We start from the raw sequence: 20,677 nt of genomic DNA, 5'->3' as shown, positions 1-20,677 counted from the left end.
AAAGACACAACTACTGGCTTTACAGCAGCTCGTTTTGGAGTCAATTAACTCTTTATAAATGACTCATCAGCCGGGCAGTTTTTAAACTCTAGCTAGCATTGGTCATGGTGCCACTCTGTCCGACCTTTGGCCGCCGTTTTATTATTATTATTGTGTGACCTCAGCTCTTTACACAGCAGCGTGTAAAGTCCACCCGACAGAGATAGTACAAGGCGAGTGCTCTCCTCAATGCCGCGCACAATCCTGCTGGTCTGCAGTGCTGTGCCAGAGCCCAGCGGATCTTGACTGTGCAAAGATGGCGCTTGTTTTCAGAATCCTGGTGTTGTGCCTCGCGCTGGGCTCAGGAAGGGCCACAGAAGACCCAACGCCCGGTCCCCTCACCCCAGCTGCCTCGGAGGAAACCTCCACGGGGGACTGGGGCCTTGGAAGCGTTCGGGACGGGTTTGAGGCTGTCAATGGGTACTTCGACTCTTTCTTGGAACTGCTGGGTGGGCGAAACGGTGTCTGTCAGTACAGGTGCAGATATGGTGAGTAGCTTATTGTGCGTTGCACCTCCCATAGCTCTCAACTCACACGCTTTTGGCGGGTGTCACCCAGGGGTGGACTGGGAACTGAAAGAGGCCCTGGAAATAATGTTAAAAGTGGCCCCATATGACACATTTTTAGCAAACCCAATGCTTTTCCTATGATAAAATTTAAAAATACCACACAAAAGAGGCCCAGGGTGCAGAGGCCCACCGGGAAATCTCCAGAGTTCCCTATAGGCCAGTCCACCCCTGGTGTCACCCGCCTTGTAAACAGCTGACTCACCCGCCAAGCCTCCTGCACGGCCAATAATTTCAATGGGCCTCTCTTCCGCCAAAAATAAAATCGGGTGTTTTCACCCGCCTTTGCGACATAAATGGTTGAGAGCTATGACCTCCTCATACACTGACTTTGCTGCTAAATTTAGTAATACGAGGTAAAATGTAGGTAAATGATAAATGTAATGATTTATTTTACTGGCTGGTGATAGAGGGCAAAAAAACCCTATCACATTGATAGCCAGCCAGGTCCTTTTGTGAATTCAACAACTATCCCGCCCGAAGTACAGAAGCCCAGCTGGAAAGTGCTGCTTCTGTCCAAATGCACGTGTTGCCACATCCCAGAGAGAAGTGCTAATACTTTTCTGTTTTATAACGAGGCTGCTTAGAAGAGCTGCTGCCGCTGCTATATTGCAGTTATAGCAAGTCGACACTTGATAGCAGCAGCCTTACTAAGAACTACTGGCATTGTCCCAATTAACCACAGAAATAGAAGACCGCCCAGTGGTCGAAGTGAGCGGGAACTGTCGGGAGAGATGTTACACTACTTTTTTTTATTTTTTATTTTTTTTACTGTTAACAACTCCACTACTTTTTGCAACGATTTTCACCACTGCGGAACTGTTCTTTGTGAAGTTAAAGCGCACTTCCCCACTTTACCACCGAAAATCAGTTACCGCTAAACTGAAATCTGTTTCAACTCAATTGGCTGTCAACCAGCATGACTGCAACTGACTGGAACCCTTGAAAAATATGTTGCACGTTGCTCCCTTCCTTCCTACTGTGTCCCCCGTCGGAGTCACAGTTCCCCCCCTTTTTAGGTACACTTCTGTCACTGAGACCGGCTGGCAAGTACTGCCATCGGAAGCATAGGGCCTGTCTGAGAAAGGCTGGCAACGTCCCATTACAAGCATAATACCTGCTCAGAAATGTATTTCGTTTTTTATCATAAGTATGGCAGCGCTGCTGAGAAGTACTGTTACTGCTGTAGTACAAATGTACAAGGCCGCTGGCTAGTACTCCCACTGTACTGGTGCAAGTAGAACACTGCTGCGGAGAGGTGCTGGGACGGCTTATCACACATGTTAAAGCCTACTGAGAAGTGCTGCAATGGCCAAGTCACAGGGTAATGGCCCAAAATGTCTCCCTCACAATTACGGTGGCTGAATATGCCAACCTTTCTTTTTTTTTTAAGACCCCCCCTTACACCATATATATATATATATATATATGTGAGGGGGTATGTCATATAATGGTAGTATGACTCCGATGCACCCTTTCTCCTGTCTTTATCCCATCTCACTATGACCCCATTTTGGGTTGCACTACCCCAGCTGTGCATTATAAGGATATTGCAAGTCACTGAGGAGTTTCATGGGGAGGTACGAGGCCGCAGACGGAGGTCCTCTATGGACACGCAGCTCTGAGGTGACCTGCGGCATTCTTATGGCATAAAGGTTGGTACATTTTATTCTGTGTACTAAACGGACACCATTGGGCTCATATTTTATTTTAAAATCTCCGAGATTGGGAACAAAGTGCTAACGACGAGCGTTAGTGTGTAAGATATTCTTCTGATGCGGGAGATTGTCATTGTATTTGCCGTCATGGCATGAAACAGGATTTAGGTTTCCGCCGGACATTTGCGCCTCGCCTGCAAAAACCTTTGGTTTAGCACCATCATGACATTTTAAGGTTTGTGAAAAACCTATCGATTCCTAAGTGATCTGTCTATTTTAGCACAGCCCAGTGCACCACCACAGCCCCTCCACCAATATCATTTGTGAGCATCTTGTGAATTCATCAGTTTCACACTCTTGGCTTTATTTAAACCAAAGAGCACCACATCCTGAACTCATCACCTGGTCTAGCACGTGACCATTCTGACAAATGGCTCCATTGCATTTGACCGTCATGGCCCCTCCTACATCCTGCAATCCATGTCTTTATAAGTCATTTCAATGATTCGTAGTGGGACCTCCACCATTATGCCAGCTGTCCACTGCAGGTAGCAATTGTGTGCTTAATTGGACACAACTTGTGTTTGTAAATATTATCCAGGCGCCGACTCCATATTCCGCTTACTCACCCCCTTTGAAACTGGCTGATGTAGGCTCCCTGTAGTTTCCTGCAAATCTGCCAGTGGGGTAATAGTCATAAACGTATTTCGTACATCTCACAGGATGCAAAACGTGTCATTTTTTCCTAAAATTTGCTCCTGATAATCACAGCTCGAATTCACAGAAGGCCGATCATGACCCACGCTAAGTCATACTAAGAGGTTTTAAAAAAAACATCTTCCACGTCACATAGAGCGGCTGCTGAGCGCGCCGCGCTATAACAACTTCACACCAGGCTGCATGCAGCCTGTGCAAGGCACTGAATGCCGGGATTTGACAGAAGGCATATGATATTGGGGTGCCTTTTGCACGTACCCCTTTTGCACTACCCTCCTGACCTCTGCGTGCCAGACAGCTATTCAAGACCACATTCTGGGGCCATTATCACTTTGCTGAGACCTCGGAAACTTAGCAATAAGGGCCCAGGCAGAGCACGAGCAGGCTGGGAGCGAGTAACCAGCATACTACCTAATCTTTTATTTTTAAGGTCGGTGTGCTTAATTCCTCAGAGCTCATCTTCCATGATCACCTGCTAATTTACTGTGCATTTTCAATAAGCTACTGGAGACTCCCTAGAACACCACTTGCAGGAACGTGGAATCGCCCCAAACTAGTCCAAACTCCACTCATACAGCGGCAGAAATTATAGATTTCTCTTTTTAAAAAGTGAAATCATCCCAACTTCCGGCTCCTTATTGCCCGATAGTACCCAACTCTAAATTTAGATTTCTTTAACCGTTGGTTCTAAACTGACCTTTAGGGAAATGCATGTTCTTTATGGGCCGTGTGATGCAGGAAACTGAGAGCAAAGGCTTATTCCCTCTAAGGCAGTGGTCTTCAAACTGGGGGGGATATCCTTCAGACCCCCTCATGAGGGGGCCTGAAGGATATCCGGGGGGGTGGGGTGCAGACTCTTTAAGAAGGGATTAGATTACTATTTTTAATGGAAAAAAGGATTAAGGTGACTGCATTAATAGAAAATATAAGCAGTAGACAATCTGTTCTGGCCCCCTGGGGGGACTTGCTGCTGTCCAGGTCCCACAGAATGCGCGCGACAGACCACTTTGGACTCCTGTTTGCCCTACAGTGCCCTAAAAAGAAATGTGCATGTGCTGCCATCCCTGAAATAGGTCTTGTAATGTAAAATGAGGCTTTCAGATGGCCCGCCACTTGAAATACACTCCCAGCCCTCACCTGCAAGGAATTCTGGGGTCCTATAAACGTCAGCAAGCCCTGGCCTGGAACCCTCTAGCCGGCATTGTTGTCCACCAACTCCAGGCCCCGAGGGCTGGAATCCTGACAGGTCCACAGGATATCCCTCATTAATATTCATGAGGAAACATTTGCATACATTTCCCTCCATGCAAATTTATCTCCTGAATATTAATGAGGGGTATCCTGAAAACCCTCATGGATCCGACCCTTGAGGCCTGAAGTTGAAACCTAACTGAGTGTCAAGAGCATTCAATGCTTAGAAATGCATGGAACATGGGGCGTTGGAACCTGCGGGAATGGTAGGCACCCTATCCCACTCACAGTGTACAATAGAGGGATACCATGCCATTTACCTGTCGCGCCTTGAAACACTTGTGTATAGGCGCGTTACAAATACCATATCATATCATACCCTCACCCCATATTTCCCAACTCCCAGAGGCCTTATGGAGAGCAAAGGGCCCCTACCCTGGGAACGATCCTCAGCTGGCTGATGAATGCAAAGGAAACAGCACAGCTCATGCAGTGTTCTCAACTCTCTTTGGGGGAATATACACTGTGCAATAGCTGACAGTGAAATGCCTATTGATGCATGGAAGTGGAATGATGGTTTAGAAGAAAGCTCAGCGTGTAAAGAGCCGGGAGAAATCTGTGTTCACATGCCAGATCACAGTACCAAATCACAGTGAGGTTGAGTCAGCCTTTTCCCCAACTGAGATACTAACACCTAGTATGCTACAGAGCAATGTACGTAGACGAGAAAGCACTAATTACTAAAACTAATATAGCACCAGTACAGTGCAGGTCTAGAACTTTCCTTCCAATTGAGAGTTGTTTAGCAGCAGGGACATTCTGTGCATTCATTGTGAGATAGGACAGTTAGCCACATTGGAGACCGTGGAACCAGAGATCCAAAGGCTCAGAATACGGCTTTGCCATCAGACGATACTGTGATCCTGAACAGATTATCTTATGTCAATGTAAAGTACTGTGCTGCAGTGGGGGTTTGCCCATAGGGGGCATGAGGGCGGTACCCCCCTTCATATTTTGAACCCTCTGGGCCCCTTTTAGAAAACTAGCAAAAAAGTGCATTCGCCTTAGGGAGCAAGTGGTTTTAACTCACTCTATGACAATGCAAATGTAGTATTTGCATTTGCAAAGAGTCTAAAAACATTTAAATTAACTTATCATGGTTATTTTATCACAGATGCCCAGAAAAATATACAATGAGCAGTAAGAAACAGGTAGACTGGCAATCCCAAATATCAGTATAGCCATGTAATTAGCAGGACTGCTTTATCAGATATGCCCAGTTAAAAATAAGTCAAGGCAAACTAGGAAATGACTAGACTGGCTGCACCAAAATGCCTCTCTAGCCACTAATACCACATATCATGCCTGCTTAGCCTGGACATGGATGACCATTATGATTTATCGCACAATCCTCGCCCCACCCCACCCACACATCTCCTCTCCCTCGCACCCTCTGCCCCAACCTCCAAAATCAGCTTCTCGGCCCAGAATGACCTCAATGTCCCTTTTCCTTGTCCCAGCGCTTACGTATGAGGCTCCGTGCCTCATAGATAAGTACTGGGATGAGGAAGAGTGGGTCTAGGAGTGATGAAGATTACAGGTAACTAAGCCAGACATTTCCTCCATGATATGATATGGCATTTATAACCCGCCTGTACACAAGTGTTTCTAGGCGTGAAATACCATGTCCCTTTACCTCATCCCAGTACTTGTGTATGAGTCAAAGTGCCTCATACACAAGTACTGGGATGAGGTAGAATAGGGCTATGAGTAAGGAAGATTACCAATAAGTAACCAAGGGATTAAACACAAGTAGTGGCGCAAGACAATTGAGCTGGCTGGGCTTCAGCAATCCTCCGAGCCCCTCCCGTAGACATTTTGGGCTGTGTTGACTCGACATGGCTGACCTACAGAGCTGTTGTCAGACAGACCAGGACTAGATGTTGAACGGCACCTGGGTTTCGCTGTTAACAAAGGCCACACAAAAACCCAGTAATTAGTAACATAAAGATTTCACTGTTAGTACCTGCATTCAAATGCATAATTCTTTAGGCAATTGAAATCTTGATGTGGGTTTAGTACTTGCATGCCAGGGAAGTGATTGGAAGTCTAGAGAGGGGACAGGAAACCACTTATTCTCAAAGCAGTCCCTAAGTGCCTGCTTTTAGACTTAAAGGAGAGAGTTAACTGCGTGTAACATTAACGCTGCACTAGAATAGTCTCATTAGAATGCATAAAGAAGTTAGGTGCCCCACACACATACGTTTGGCCCTCCCCCACCACCCGTGAAGTTAGCACCTCTTCCAACATTTGAAGTGTTAGCACCCCCTGGAAATGTAGGTTTCCTTGCGCCCCTGAACACAAGCACACACCATTCACCATACACACAAACTGAAGCACCCAGCCAGCCAGACATTTAAGTGTGTACACTTTCACCAAACAGGCACACCCAGGCAGCCACCCATACATTTAAGTGTGCACCCTTTCACTATCCACTCACACATGCAGCCACCTATACATTTAAGTGTGCACCCTTTCACTATACACTCACACAGGCAGCCACCTATACATTTAATTGTGCACCCTTTCACCATACACTCACACATACACACACCATTGGATTTAGGGGAGCCCTGTTACTTCAAAAAGAAATGGTTTCTTTTTGAAGTCATTCTGACTTCATAAAGAAAATATTTCTGTTAAGGACTGAACCATAATGGAAATAATAGATGGAAGCCATAGAGCTCCGCCAGCCCATAACATGGAGGCCTGCAGCCAAGAGGCTTCCATGTCATGTGTTAGGGGAGCCTTCGGGCTTCAACACAAAATCGTTTATTTTCTTTCTTTATGAAGGCACCGGATGTCTCCAGACCCTTGACCCTCTTCCCCCAACATGATGACATCTGGAGGAGGAGGGAAGTTCAAGAGAAGGTGGCCCAGGCAAACTATTAAAATAAAAAAATAAAAATGTGTATTTGTGGGTGTATATGTGTGTGTGAGATTTTAGTTGTAAAGGGTGCGTGCGTGTGATTGACAGATTGTATCTGCGTGAGTTTGTGTTCTGGTGGGTGCCGAGTGAATGATTGGAAGAAGCGATATGAGTGCGTCACGGCTCTGCTTCTGAGCTCCATGTAAAATAAGGAAAGTGTCATTCCGTGACGGAAATAAACTTTTCTTAATTTATATAGAGCTTGTAATCGGGCCCTGAATGTGTGTGTGTGTGTGTGAATAAGTGTTCTGGTGCTGCCGGCATGGAAATGTATGGCCACAGCCAGGGTTACAATGTTTTTTATACTGGCATATGTTGTCGGGAAAGGCATCATGAAAATACGTTCAAAAATGCTCCTGTGCACTGTTGGTAACTTGCATCTGTTGGATAACAGATTGCAAGCTATCTGACTCGGTACGCTATTTTTCACAGAAAATGTGCAGTATAATGTACCATTTCCCCATTATTAAAAAATTTTTCTCGCTTCCTGTGACCCATAGGTCTTTGAAACTGGGCCCTATCTCTTTCACTAAACCTTTGTCGAAAGACAACTCAACCTCTGGCTTTCTTTTGATCTGATTCTGTAGTGAAAGGATTGCATAGAAGGCAAGATCAGTGTGGAGAAGCCATTCACTCAGGGCAACCTTTTACTTATAAAACCTCCAGACCATGCTTCCACGTAGTCGCCTTCTGAGAAAATGCAGGGAATGTACAATCAATACCGCCACGGCTGGACTCGAATGGCTATCTTCTGCTAAAAGCAAGCTTCTACATTCTGACTCTTATCATCCCTCCATGGAGTCATTCCAGAAATCATGTGATAACGTGGCAAAGTTGGCTTATGATAAGACAAGCATCATTAGGAAAGACGCACTGACTCCAAGGGTCAAGGGAACCTCAACTGACTCTACCAAGCTCAACTCTGCAGTTCCTGATAACACAGGCCCGACTTCCAGTTTCTGAAAACCTTTTCTCAAAGGTCTGTTCAGTTGTTGAGCCAACGGCCGACAAAGGTCCCATTCCTGCCCCGCTCAAGAAGGGCTGTGAGCAAGTGGTACATTAAATAGCCTCACGCCTTAACCGAGAGAGAGGTCTCGATATCCTCAAGGTGGGATTTGAAGACCATTCAATCACTCTCAGCTACTGTATGCTCGGTTCTGCAACTTGCCCCTCCATCCAAGTTCTTGAAGCAGTGTGATGTGCGACACCCCCAGACAAGTCTAGATTCTAATAGCCTTCTGGATCCGCTCTGTCTACATTCGATTCATACAAATCAAAACTGCTTTGTATGGTTCCTTGGTGGCCTGCGACACTGTGCTGTTACATCGTCTCGCCTGTCCTTCATTCAGAAGTGTGACAGGAACAGCTCATCAATGTTTTTTTGAATGTAGGAGTCATTGAATGACATATGATTCTTGTAAAGCCAGCGGGGCTTTCTTAAATCCCTCTACACTATCATGTTCTCAATTGCCTTGATTTTTTTTTTATTTTAGAGCCTTACTTAAATTGACCTAAAGCCATGGTTTGAGCGTTCTATTAACAGCAAAGGTACTCATGTAAACATACACACCATCCCCTGAATTAGCTTGAATAGACATTTCCTATATAGACGTACTTTAAAGGAGGTCTCAATGTACATGGGCTGTCTGAAGCTGGATGTTATGGAAAAATTCTCAAAAAAAAATAGGTACTGTCAAGAAGGGTTCTGGTTGGACAGTAGCTCACCTTAAATTCATAGATTAATTGTAAGAAGAGTCTTTCCAACTCTAGAGGATATTCTGGAATGTCCGGCAGAGAAATAGTAAAGCATCTATATGAGGGGGAGGGAGGGGGGAATCCCTGGTAATTCATTAGAGAAACCCTCACAGTGGGACTCATATACGGATAAATAGGAACAGTCCCTAAGGTACTGTATAATTTACAAAAGGTTTACTCAAACACTCAACATTACTATCAATCTGTTAATCCCAGAAAACAAATGGGCAGAGCCTCAGCATTTAATTAGAACAAAATGTGTTTAATTTTCATAAGATGCACATACCTAGTGACCAAATAAATCAGAAATAGGTCACTTTTAACTCACTCTCCACATTCATGTCACTATCCTTCACAAGTTTAATCACTCAAAACACCATTGAGGTGCTACTTAGCTACTTAAAAAAGGGAGAATTAAGGAGTAAAATTAGAAATATAACAGATCGGCTAGTACATATTTTTCTCTTGCAAAGGTATCATACAGATGCACACAACAAGGGTCTATAATTTATGATGATGTCTCTTATCAGAAAAGTAAATACTAAATACCAATTGGTTGCTTCAGATACTATTCAGCTGCGTCAATTCTACTCCGATACTAGAGGAGAAAAAAAGAAAAGAAAAAGAGGTCTATTAGTTTCGCAAAATGATCTAATATAGGACATATAAGGCTGAAAGTCCTCCCCGGTGCCAAAGTAGCATTCAGGAATACTTACTCAAATCTAAACAACATAATGCGATTGTGATGGTAGTTTGAGATGCTTTTTCTCTGGAGTTGGGCATAGACGCACAGCTCAGTCTTGTCTGATCCTGCTGGTAATTCCATTGAGAGCGGGAACTCATAATTCATCCCTCAGAGTTTCTGGGAAGTGGGGGGAAGATGGACAGAGCGCAAGAATCCAGGTTAGCTCTGAGCCTCAGAGGCAGCCTCAGCTGCAGATTTAGGAAGAAGAAAGTGAAATGAAACATTTGGCCGGCCAAAGTTGTGCAAAGCCGCATTGCAAAAGGCTGCATAACTGACACAGCTTGTGACAATGACTTGCCACCAGTTAAAGCGAACTGTGGAGGTGTCAGGGTGACTGAAATTGAGAATGTTATAGTCTCACGCCAGCCTGTCATGTCAGTCCAGTTGTAAAATTGAGTCTACTGAAGAATCTGCAAGCGGAGTTGCTTGTGGCGAGGGGTCTGTGGTGGCTGTGGGACCTAATGCTGGAAAACAGTCTGTCTTTGCTCTCTTCAGTCACTGAGGAGGAGTCTGCATTGAATCTTACATAAACTCATTCCTCGTACGGTGCGGTGTGGCAAATGGTCTGTGGTGGTCTGTGGCGGCTCTGGGAGGGCGGTAGGTGCCGTTAGACATTGCAGCTCTGGCAACCGGTAGCTATACTGATAGACTTTTTATAGCATTACATTTCCTATTGCTTCCCCTCCCCGCTTCCATTACCCTTGTGCCTTGTGGAGCGTCTGATACAACCTGTGCGGCTAGTTAATTCGCTGGGTCCGTAGGATGGAACCCTCGGTTACGTGCATTAACCCAAAGGTTTGCAGCAGCATAAACGCGGGTCCCAGACGGTGAAGTGCTGCACTAAAACGAAATTAGCCAAACTGGCGCTAACTGCTAAGAGTATGGAGGGTGAAGGTACATCCTCAGCCCCACTGCCGACTCCCGTGGCAAAAGCCCAGGTTAAACAAATCGCTGTAACTGCAAAAGATCACTGACTATTTCCCTCCTGTTAAGCAATCCAAACCGCAGCAAATTATAAAAATTGTCGCCAACAGCATCCTGGTGGCCTTGAGTGCCAAGGGCGAGGTATCTCGTCCTTGGGATTACCACCCTGTTGCCAACGACGAGATACCTCGTCCTTGGCACTTAAGGGGTTAATGAAACAGAACACGTTAAAAGGCATTGAATGGCGAAATACCAAAATCACCAAAAAAGGCCTTGGCACTTGGGGGGGAAAACCCATGGCAGTTAAAAGGTTAAGGTGACCGACAATAATAATTCACTTTTAAACATGTGTCTAGACTTAAGCAGGAGGTCATTGGGTAAACCAATATGATGTGACAATGCTCTTTCTGGCATAAGGGCAACTAAACTTTCTGCCAGCCCTGACCTGACTGGAATTTCTGCAGGGGTTGACAGCACTTTGACCCGCACGACATTATCCACCTCCAGTGAACAATTAGTAGAAGCCCACGAAATGTCAATTGCGCCCACTTTAAGTTCTATTGCTATTACTGTGAACGCAATATTTGGACTGTGTTCCACGATTGCCTGTGAGCAAAGGGAATTAAAAATGTGTGTTGGCATTGGTTGTAGATGTTATACTGGCCAATCGTGTGAATTCTTCCCTAAGTCTACCTTCAATTAATCAGAAAGAAGTTAAGAAGACAGAATTTGTATGTGTTCAGGAGGGTATCTGGGCATTGCCTCTAATGCCATTCCATCTAATTTTTTCCATCTAAAAAATCTGCATCGAATGCATGTTTTTGGGGGGTAAGGGGTTGTATTTTGTTCAAGTGGATTTTAAAGAGTAAAAAACGGGGCTTTGGTGGGGGACCCCCTACTCACAAAAAAACAAAACAAAATAAAATGCTTTTGTTGCACATTTTCTAAAAAATGCTATTGTATTTAGATGCAAGGAATTTGATGCAATGACCATAAACTGTTCAGGAGTACTCCATATTGGATTCACCATTGACTATTTCATCATCCACTCCTCGGGCTGAAGCTCATGGTCCTACACAAGTCGCGGCTATTTCCACTTCTGAGCCAAAGCGACGTATATCAAACAACCGACTTCAGTGAGTAAAAAAACTAGTTGAGTGCATTAAATAAGGTTAAAGGTGGTCGAAGGCAGAGGCGGGGAAAAACTGAAGTCATCCCAGCCGCTAAAGACTTGTCTAGTATACTGCCTGTGCCCACCCCTTCAGTGAATCAAGGCCAGCCAAGTTTGGAAAGTAAATCCAGTGAACCGCGTAATGTAGCAATGAGTGGGGAACAGTGTTATACATCTGCTGGCAAAATGTACCTGCGGCGTGTTTTCTCGAACTCTTGATAAATGGCTACAATTTCTGGGAACACTGTGCCTGCCCCTACACAGCTGCAAGAGCAGGTTTACCCTAGGTTGGCACCCCTGCAAAATATCTCTGAAGAGCGGCAGAAAAATTGTCCTCTGCAAGTATCTTCAATCCCGTTCTTTAAGCCTTATGAACATCAACTGCAACAGCTAGGCCTGCTAGAGCAGGAACAGTTGCTGATGCTAACATAGGGTGCACCATACACAGTCCCCCCCCAGTATTTTCACAAGGTCAGGGATGGTTTGATAAGGGTTAGTATTTACCATGTCAAGCAATGTGTATGCATGACACGGCGATGCTCCCGGCACAATTTCTCATGCCAACGTAATCTTGTGTCCCGATGCAGCCTAATAAGGCAGGGAAACCATTATAGGTCCCCTTGGGAATGTAATACACACAAAATGAGGCGGGCATGGAATCTAGACTCCATCTTATATGTGGACCAATCAAGCATTCAACAGTTATGACACATGCTGTTGAATGCTTGATTGGTTCCCAATAAGAGCACTAGCGTTGGGAGGAACCACTTAATACTTGCGTCCAGTAAGAGCAATAAGGAGTGTGCATTTATTAAGGATGGAGGGGAACGAACCCTAAGAATTGAGGAATTGGACCCTGCAGACGACAGTCCATTTTTTAATCAAACGAATTTAATGACTTTATTTCAACAAATGAAGGGCTTACACATTCGAAGATCCTGTGACATAGAAACAGTGGACTTGCCCACCATACCTAGTACTACGAACTGGGCTATTGCGCCTTTTGTCTCCCTGGTGGCAGCCAGGGAAATAAATCATTTGGGCTTTGAGGTCCAGGTTAGCAAGGGTGGCTGGCTGGAGAGTGCACTGACCGAAACTAATTACCATATGAGGGAAGTTGGCAATTTAGGACATAATCAGCCTAAGGGTTTTATCACTCACAGAGCCCAACCTAAGCAAATGTATGGTGGTGGTCAGAGGGGCACGGTTGTTTGGCAGCCGGTTCAAGTAGTGTGTCAATATTGAAATGAGGCCATCAGTAAGTATTGCTTGCTGCTAGTCTGGAACACTCAGGGCTATAATTCTTTTGCCTCCAATATTCAGGGTATTGTGGCCCTTACTACTGTAGATGTCATTTTGCTACAATAAAACATGGCTCACCACAGACATTGTATTGGACGCATGTAGGGTTTTGACTCAGAATGCACTTTTTAATGGCAGAGGCTGCCTGAAAAGTGGGGTTTGTATTGGTTTACGCTCACTGTTGGATGCCAAATGGTATGATATGGATGGGAAATCCTCTTATTGTATGGCGATCGCTATAGCTAATTTCCCCTCAAAGAACATACATACGCTATAATGGATAGTGGCATCATTCCAGAAAGTTGGCGATTGTCAACTTTAATTCCTGTCCATAAAAAAGGCTCATATAACGATCCACGGAATTATCGATTGCTAGCCATGCTTGATTCTAGCAGCAAAGTATTTGATATCATCCTATGAAAGCTGTTGGAAGAGTGGGCAGATAAACAGCATATCCTTCAGCCTTAACACCTTGGCTTTAGGAGAGGATGCTCCATAGTGCTAGCCATGTGTGCCCTGCAGCTGGGTTTCGCTGATGCCTATTATGGCTTGGATGGGGCGCTCTATATGTGGGTTGTCGACTATACTGCAGCATTTAATTCTGTGGATCGTGTTCAACTGTGGAATAAATTAGCCGCTTGGCAAATCAACCCACAATTGCTGTATCTCATACGTCTTTTGTATACTGACACATTTGTGTCTGTTCGAGTCTCCCAGGAAGGTGCTATGACTGCACCAGTTGCCACTAATAGAGGATTGAAACAGGGGTGCATTTTAGTACCCCTGTTGCTCAACCTCTATATGGCAGACATGGGGAGGTGTTTGGCCCAATGTGGCAACCATAATACGCGCTTGGGGAGCGTACCCATCTCTTGGATGGGTTACACGGATGACATAGTTTTACTTGATCACCCCCTGGGGTTTACAAAACTCCATAAATGCCCTTGCGCAGTATTCCAAATAAATATTGTATACAAAATACATTTACAAAAGACTAAGACATTACAAGTTCAGTGCAAGGAAAAAAAGACTGTGAGATACAGATGGTACTTAGATGGCACTACACTGCACCAAGTTAAGAATTACATCTACTTGAGATCTACATTCCCTGGAATACCTTTCCAGACTACTGTTGGGGGCCCTGTGGTTAATAAGTTGATACACAACTGGCAGGTTTGGGGACATTTTATAAAAACTAGGGGAGGTGAGTCTATTGAAGGCCTCCTCGAAGTGTATAATATATCTGTACATCTGCCATCCCTCCTTTTTTGTATGGTGTTGCATCTATGCTGGGTGTCAATACTAAATGGTGGAGCACCATCGAGGGACAGCTCCCGAGGTCAATTGTGGGGGTTCCTAAATCCGTGTCAGTTGAAGCTCTGAAGATGGAGTTGGGTCTGACCTAGATTGCTACCCTCTGGAAGATGAGGTGCACCCGATTATATATTATCAAGTATATTAGACTGTGTAGGTAGGTTATCCGACTTATCAGTTATGTCTTCCTCTCCACTCAAACACAGAGTGTCTCCAAGCTCCCCCTCCTCCTCACCTGATGTAGATGAGTAGTCAACTTCTCCTGGCATGTGCGACAAACGTGTGTCTTGCTCTTCTTAAGTAGGTAAGGCCGGCCTCGGAAGGAAGCCACTGTGACTTCGAACGAAATCAACAAAGATTCCCCTCCGTGACAGGCAACACGAAGCAGGGGAAAAGCCTTGCGGCACAAAACCCCCTCCGGATGGTAATCCCAGCGGTCCGGGAACAATGAAAAGGAGCGCTAAAACAGCGCAGCAGGTCTGATGAATCCAGGCACTGATAAGGCAGGAAGGTGCAGGTAGCAGAATGAAAGGTACTGGAAGGAATGGCAGAACGCGAAAGTGAAGCAGGAACGGGGGCGAAACAGAAAGGCAAGTATCAGAAGGACCCGGGAAGGCAAAGCAGGCAGACAGGGAAAAGGTAGAAAAAACAAGGAAGGAAGGGCGGAACAGCGCCAAGGGAAATCACAACGGAGCGTAGGCAACAAGGGAAAGAACGAGAGTTGCAACGCGCCGAGCCGCCGAGTGTGGGATGGTAAATACACTTGGCGGCAGCCATCTTGGAAAAGACTAGACTGTCAAATGACGTCTAGGGAGGATACGTGGCGGCACAGTACGATGGCGGCCATGTTTCCACCTGTTCCACAACCGCCAGGAACCCGCGGTTGTGACATATATGAAGATCCTGGAGGGAAAGTCTGGGGCAACTACTAACCCATTTTTGCAGATGTTGGGGGCGCAACACAAGTTTAGACCAGGCAACGTAACTAATCATAGTTTGCCGAATATAGTTCTGAGCCATTTAAGAGACATTGGCCGCCAAGTAGAGGATGGGGGGGTGTGGCCTGGAGCCGATGGCGTGCAGAGGCTGATCCGCCGAGCTCCGGCCGAGACGCCGTTTCCGAATCCTTTTTCTCCGGCTTAAGTGGAACAGCAGCCCGCTGAGAAGCATGCATTGGTGCGAGAGGCGATCCCGCACAAAACCTGCTCGAGGGGTCGGAATCTCCGGCCCTCTGGACGGTAGCGCAGGCCCTGGAATGCGCTCCCTCCCCCTGCCGTGCCTGGACCCAAGATGGCGCCCCACACAGCCTAGCGGGGCCTCCGTGCGGAGCACCCCCACCGGCACACTCTTGGGACGTGATGACGGCTGGGAGCACTGAGGAGGCGTACTACAGCGGAGCTGGCCTCCTTGCGACATCCGACTGCGGTCGGCACCAGACCCTCGCCCTTCTCCCCCTTCAACACGCAGGACTGCTCCGGTCGACACTACGCGCCGGAACCTCGCACAATACGCGAGAGCTGCTGTATCCTCGGAGCTCCGCTCCACTGCTGCACAACGCACATCCCGGGGACGGCGGAGAGGGTCTCCACGCAACATCCGACCGCAGTCCGCACCAGACTCTTGCCCTTCCTCCCCATCGCCGCGCAGGACTGCCCCGGCCGACATTAAGCGCCGGCGACCTACACAAAAAGCACGGCACACATCCCGAGGACGAGATCACACGGCGGCACCACTAGCCTCTGCCCACATCCAACTTCAACGAGGCCGCCACCGGGTAGCAGAGTCAGAGGAGCAACAGCCGCTGGGTCACTGTGATCCGCCGCCTTACCCGAAGGATCGGATTCCGCCTCAGAAACCAGAAACGACACGGAAAGCTGCGACGGTGGAGCCCTGGGGGACGAGGTGCGTCAAACCACGAAACAACCGTGAGTGCGGCCCCTGTCACCCCCCCCAGCTACAGCCTGCATTAACTCTGCGGCTGGGCCACCCAATTAGGCTCACACATCAAGGGGTGACAACTCCTGCCCTCTGGTTGCGGCCCACGGCTGAGCTCTAAGCGCTCCAACACCAACACGCCCGAGTCCAGGGGCAGCGACATAGGCGCCAAGGCAGCGGCTGAATCATTCGAACGTACAGTGGAACACACAGCACCAGAGAGCTGCCCCCGGACTGGCAATAATAAACTCTCGGGGCACAGTCCACTCTAGAACCCCATTCCAGGCCACATAAGCGAGTGGCCCTCACTCCCACCCCACCAGCTTCAGAGCTCCAGGGCAACTGCTATTGCGCCTCCAACATGACCGCCAAAAATAAAACTACAGCTGCCACCATGGACTCCTTCGTCTCAGCCCGGGCAAAGACTCCCACCCAAGCCAGGGCTGGCTCCACTGAAATCACTCGCTCGTACGAGACGGAGCCCAACGATAATCACTCCCAGATAATGGACGCTACTGCCTCATTAAAGACTCATTTAGACTCCAAGATAGATGAGTTCAAAATAGACATACAACTCATTCGCCAGGATGCCCGCAACTTAACGGAGAGGGTGACGGCCATGGAGAATTCAACAGAGGAAAAGTCCGGGGCCACTGCAGCCCTACAATCCGAAGTCTCGAACCTGAAAAGGAAGGTCGCATTCCTAGAAGAAAGCGCAGAGGAAGCCGAAGGTCGGGCTACACGGGGGAACATCAGGATCCTGGGCATCCCGGAGGGAAATGAAGGCCTGAATACCACGTCCTATGTCGAAACCCTGCTGCTACAAGAGATTGGGGCCGGCAAGCTGACTCAGGGATTTGCGGTGGAAAGGGCTCACAGGTCCCTCCAGAAACGACCTCCCCCTGGCTCGCATCCACGGCCAATAATAGCTAAGATACTAAATTTCCAAGACAGAGAAACTATATTAAGACACTCCAGGGAAACAGGCCCTATAGTACAGGGCGACTCTAAGATTTCTATATACCCTGACTATACCCAGAAAGTGCAGAGGGAGTGGAACTCGTTTGTTCTGATTAAAGCAAGGCTCCGTCAACTGAACCTCAAATATAGGTTGCTGTACCCGTCCCGCCTAAAAGTCATCCACAAAGGGCGAGCAATATTTCTCAAAAACCCGGAAGCAGCCAACATGTGGCTAGAAGACAATAACCTCGCTGACAGCGGGGACAACCTAGGGGAGGAAGACTGAACCCCGAGGGAGGAAGACTGGACCCCAGGGACCTTTCACACCACCCACACATGAAGCATAAACAGCCGGACCCAAGAAGGTAATCCAATTAACAGTATATCGTATGGAAACGACCCTCGTTCGGCCTCGCCGTCTCGCAGCAGCCCCGCCCCCAGCGAAAAATCCAACAGGGCTAGTTCGTTCTTTTCTGCCCGACCCAACTCGCGCCCGATTCCCGGATGGGTTCAGACGGCGCGGGAGCGCCTGAGCACCGCGACAGTGTTGTAGTCGCTGGGCGCACCAGTTTGTGTTATGTTATTAGTTTTGTTAGTTTTACAGTCTTCCTCCCATTGATGCTTGAAAAAATAGAGATGGTCACAAGATACGCTCCAGGAATTGACGAATCAATCGCCTACAGCCCACCAACCACGCCTTGATGTCGTACCAGGCCATCGTGATTGTGCCTCACCCAAACCCAGAACACTGAACCAATGGCATCACAACTCAACGTGATGACATGGAACGTGAGGGGAATGGGCTCGTACCTCAGGAGGAACCGCATACAGTCTTATCTTAGGAGGAAGAAAGTCTCGATTGCGATGCTACAGGAGACACACCTCACCGAGGACGCTCTGTCCAAATTAGCAGACCGCTGGGAAGGGACTGTGAGAGGATCCCCATACTCCAAATACGCGAGGGGTGTGCTAATATGGGTAAACCCGAATGTGCCTTTCCAGTTACACGGATGCGAATCTGACAAGGACGGAAGATACGTAATAATGTGGGGAACTATAGAACAGACCTCGATCTGCTTGGCTAACACATACTTTCCACAACATGGAATCCCGTCATACCTCAGTGCACTGAGTCCCAAGCTGGCACACCATCGAGGCCAAACCTTCATATGGGGAGGAGACTTTAATTGTGTCATGGATACAGCTATGGACAGATCACTCCCTCCCCCCCAACCGAGCAATCCCGCAACCCGCACTATGGCGGAGACACTCGACCAACTCAATCTGGTGGACATCTGGAGGATACAACACCCAGCTGACAGGACCTACTCACATTACTCAGCCCCACACAGCGTCCATACAAGAATAGATTATTTTTTCATTGACCGGGACCAGGTCCCGCTGGCGATAGCCACAGAGTACCTGGGGAGATCTATCTCCGACCACTCTCCGTTAACCATGCAATGGCGGCAGAGGGGACCCAGATCCCCGATCCCCATGTGGAGGATGCCTTCTGCGACATTAGAGGACCCACAGTTCAGAGAAGACCTTGCCGAGAGACTAGAGGAGTACGTCGAAATCAACAAAGGATCGGTGTCCACCTGGAGCACACTGTGGGAAGCCATGAAGGTGGTTACCAGAGGAGAAATTATATCAAGAGCTGGTGGCACCCGCAGGCAATTAAAGACGTCACTTGAGGCCCAAGAATCAGAGATTACTCGCCTGGAGACCACTTCTGACGCCTCCCCAGAGGTCGAAACGAAACTGAAAGTAGCCCGTGAAAAATGTCAGCTGTCCTGGGACAGGTTGGAAAAATTCGACTTTGCCACGCACACCGCCCGATCCCACAAAGAATCAGACAAACCAGGTAGGCTGCTGGCCTGGTTGTGCAGAAGAGAGCACCCTAAACACCTACCAACGGAAATAATAGACGCAGAAGGCGTATCCGACAGGACACAAATGGGGATCAACAAAGCATTCGCTGAGTTCTACTCAAAACTATACGCACATGAAGCCCGGACACCCACCACAGAAATAATAGATACCCTGGAAGAGATTGGTCTACCCCAAATATCCAGCGAACAGAGAACAGAACTGGACATGGAAATTACTCTCGACGATGTAAGAGGGGCTATCAGATTGCTTGCTACCAACAAGACCCCTGGCAGCGACGGACTTCCGCCGGAATTTTATAAAACATACGAAGCCATCCTCACCCCCATCCTACACGAAGTCTACCAGGAAGCTTACGCAAACGGGATCCTCCCCAACACCATGAGAGAAACTATAATCATCCCCATGCTTAAGCCCCACAAACTGCCCACTGATTGTGACTCATACCGACCTCTGGCCATGCTCAATTACGATAGCAAGATCCTCACATCAATACTGGTTGGCAGACTTGCTAAAGTGGTGGGATCTATAATTCACGACGATCAGAACGGATTTGTTCCAGGGCGCAACACCACAGCTAATCTGAGGAGGCTTCAACACATCATGGCCCAAACCTACGATTCCGAGGAAGACCTACCGATATTGTCGCTTGACGCCATCAAGGCCTTCGACTCCATCTACTGGGAGTGGCTAGTGGAGGTCTTGAGGGGCTTTGGCTTTGGAAATGGCTTCATCAGATGGGTCCAGGTTCTCTACAATTCTCCAGTGGCCAGGGTCAAGACAGGCGGAATAGTCTCGGAACCCTGGGAAATACAGAGAGGCACGAGACAGGAATGCCCACTTTCGCCCATGCTGTATATACTGGGACTGGAACCGATTGCCATATACTTCCGTCAACAGCTCTTCGACGCCGGCATTAAGGTGGGCAACGCTTATAACATAATATCATTGTACGCAGATGACGTCCTTCTGTACTTAAAAGACCCCGAGTTCAACGCACCGACAACACTGGAGGTACTCGACAACTACGCGAAATACTCTGGAATCCAATTTAGCAGACACAAATCCTCAGCATTCCCCCTAGCCGGATTGAGAGACGTTTTAGCAGAAGACCTCCCAAATATAGGGATAAAATGGCAACCCGAGAAGTTCAGGTACTTGGGGATCAATGTCGGCCACACCCCGCAGCTCACACATGAGCACAACACAGAAGTCGCTATCACCAACCTCCGGCGATCTATAAAATTTTGGTCCAAACTCCCACTGGCAATGGTGGGGAGGGCGGCGATTGCCAAGATGATAATCCTCCCCCGTTTCTTGTACTTCTTTGTGAACATTTGCCACTACGTACGGCCTCCCTTCTTCAAGAAATTGGAGGCCATCATTAAGGACTTTTTGTGGGGGCCCCACAGGCACAAACTAACACTAGCCACGTTAACCCTGCCACATAAAGAAGGTGGAATAAAACTCCCAGATCTCCAGCTCTATTACCTGGCTGCCCAGCTCAGTCACATCACG

General features: G+C 47.5%; 1 protein-coding gene across 2 annotated transcripts in view; it reads left to right on the top strand.

The window, feature by feature from the left end:
- The first annotated feature begins 203 nt into the window (after nt 1-203).
- Nucleotides 204-20,677, top strand: part of PLA2G12B (phospholipase A2 group XIIB) — a 164,749-nt gene continuing 144,275 nt past the window's right edge. For both annotated transcript variants that reach the window (XM_069610526.1, XM_069610525.1), the window contains exon 1: nt 204-527. In XM_069610526.1, coding sequence (XP_069466627.1) covers nt 296-527 — 232 coding nt within the window. In that variant the 5' untranslated portion in view covers nt 204-295. The remainder of the gene's footprint in view (nt 528-20,677) is intronic.

This window comes from Ambystoma mexicanum, chromosome 8, assembly GCF_040938575.1.
Source record: "Ambystoma mexicanum isolate Mex_15411 chromosome 8, UKY_AmexF1_1, whole genome shotgun sequence".
In the NCBI taxonomy this organism is placed as follows: Eukaryota; Metazoa; Chordata; class Amphibia; order Caudata; family Ambystomatidae; genus Ambystoma; species Ambystoma mexicanum.
This window is presented reverse-complemented; position numbering and strand designations above follow the sequence as displayed.